This window comes from Cyprinodon variegatus, unplaced genomic scaffold (assembly GCF_000732505.1).
Source record: "Cyprinodon variegatus isolate N-32 unplaced genomic scaffold, C_variegatus-1.0 Scaffold257, whole genome shotgun sequence".
Taxonomy (NCBI): domain Eukaryota; kingdom Metazoa; phylum Chordata; class Actinopteri; order Cyprinodontiformes; family Cyprinodontidae; genus Cyprinodon; species Cyprinodon variegatus.
In genome coordinates this window covers 574,301-575,451 of record NW_015150710.1, presented here as the reverse complement: position 1 = coordinate 575,451, position 1,151 = coordinate 574,301, and the positions used below count along the sequence as shown (strand labels likewise).

Below are 1,151 nucleotides of genomic sequence, written 5' to 3'. Positions count from 1 at the left end.
TCTTCTATTTAGAAAGCTTTATCCTCTTGTATCTAATCCATTCAAAAAGGGCTGGCCCTCGGTCCTCCAACCAAAAGCCATCTCTGACACTGCCTAGAGCTTCACCTAATTTACTGCAAACATCTGGGGTCATTTGCTTCTTTGTTTTAACAAGAAAAGGCGGAAAGCTTGTCCTGGCATCTAGAATTCTTAAAGTCATAAAACACAAGATAAGCTTCCACAGAATTGATGTGGAATGCGGGGGCCTTTTCCTGATTCAGTTTCACACCATCCCTGGTTGTTTATTCTGGAAGACTTTTGACCTTCTGTAAACCAAGCAGACCTCTCCCCTGAGGCTCAACTGGTATTCACCCCCCCAGGAGATACTCATTTTATGGCCTCCTGTGCTTTGAATACTTACCCATCAGTAGTTTTTAAATCATTAACACAACCTTGTTCAAAATTAAGAAATATGGTCAAAATGAGAGTGTTCAACATACCTTTTACACATGCCATAAGATTAACTGTATTAAAAACTAAAAATAATCTTTTTTCTTTAACACTGGATGTAGAAATATGTGCAGATATTCATTATCCATAGTTACGGGAAAATCTAGTGTGACTTAAGTGATTTATTTGAAGAAAATCTGGATTCTCCTGTTGGTAAATAGTTGATTACCCCTGAAACAAAGAAGCATTTAGTTACCTGGCGTGTTCGCAGGTGCAGTTCTAACTGAAGGCCGGTGAGGAGGCTGCCTCGCTAACCTGAAACCAGTAGAAATAACGTTAAAGTGATAACAGTCCAAGTATTTCCATTTCATTACAATTACATCAGTTCTGATCCAATATAAACTACTGGGCTTCACCAGTACTTTGCTTGAAGACGTCTCACAATCACATTATTATTGGTATCTGGATTTATGTCACACTGTAAACAAGAGACACGTATAACTTAAGTCTTTAAGGGACAAGTCCGAGTCAAAGAGGAAATCTCTTGGGCTTAAATCAGAGTCTGGTCTTGAGTGTCTCGCAGAACATGTGAGCGGAGCGAGCGGTGGAGCGGAGTGGATGAAATATGGTGGAGCGCAGAGCGGCCGGAGAATGCGCTCCCAATGCCAATAAAAATTTTGCCTCAGCTGTTCCTGTTTGGCTGTGACTCCATCCTGGAGAGA

At 40.9% G+C, this 1,151-nt stretch overlaps 1 protein-coding gene across 1 annotated transcript in view; it reads right to left on the bottom strand.

Annotated features, from left to right (window-relative positions):
• The window catches only part of LOC107089584 (arf-GAP with SH3 domain, ANK repeat and PH domain-containing protein 2-like), a 77,322-nt gene that overhangs the window by 5,442 nt on the left and 70,729 nt on the right, over positions 1 to 1,151 (bottom strand). Inside the window, exon 23 of the mRNA XM_015382468.1 lies at positions 686 to 744. Within this exon, the coding sequence (XP_015237954.1) occupies positions 686 to 744 (59 nt within the window). The remainder of the gene's footprint in view (positions 1 to 685; positions 745 to 1,151) is intronic.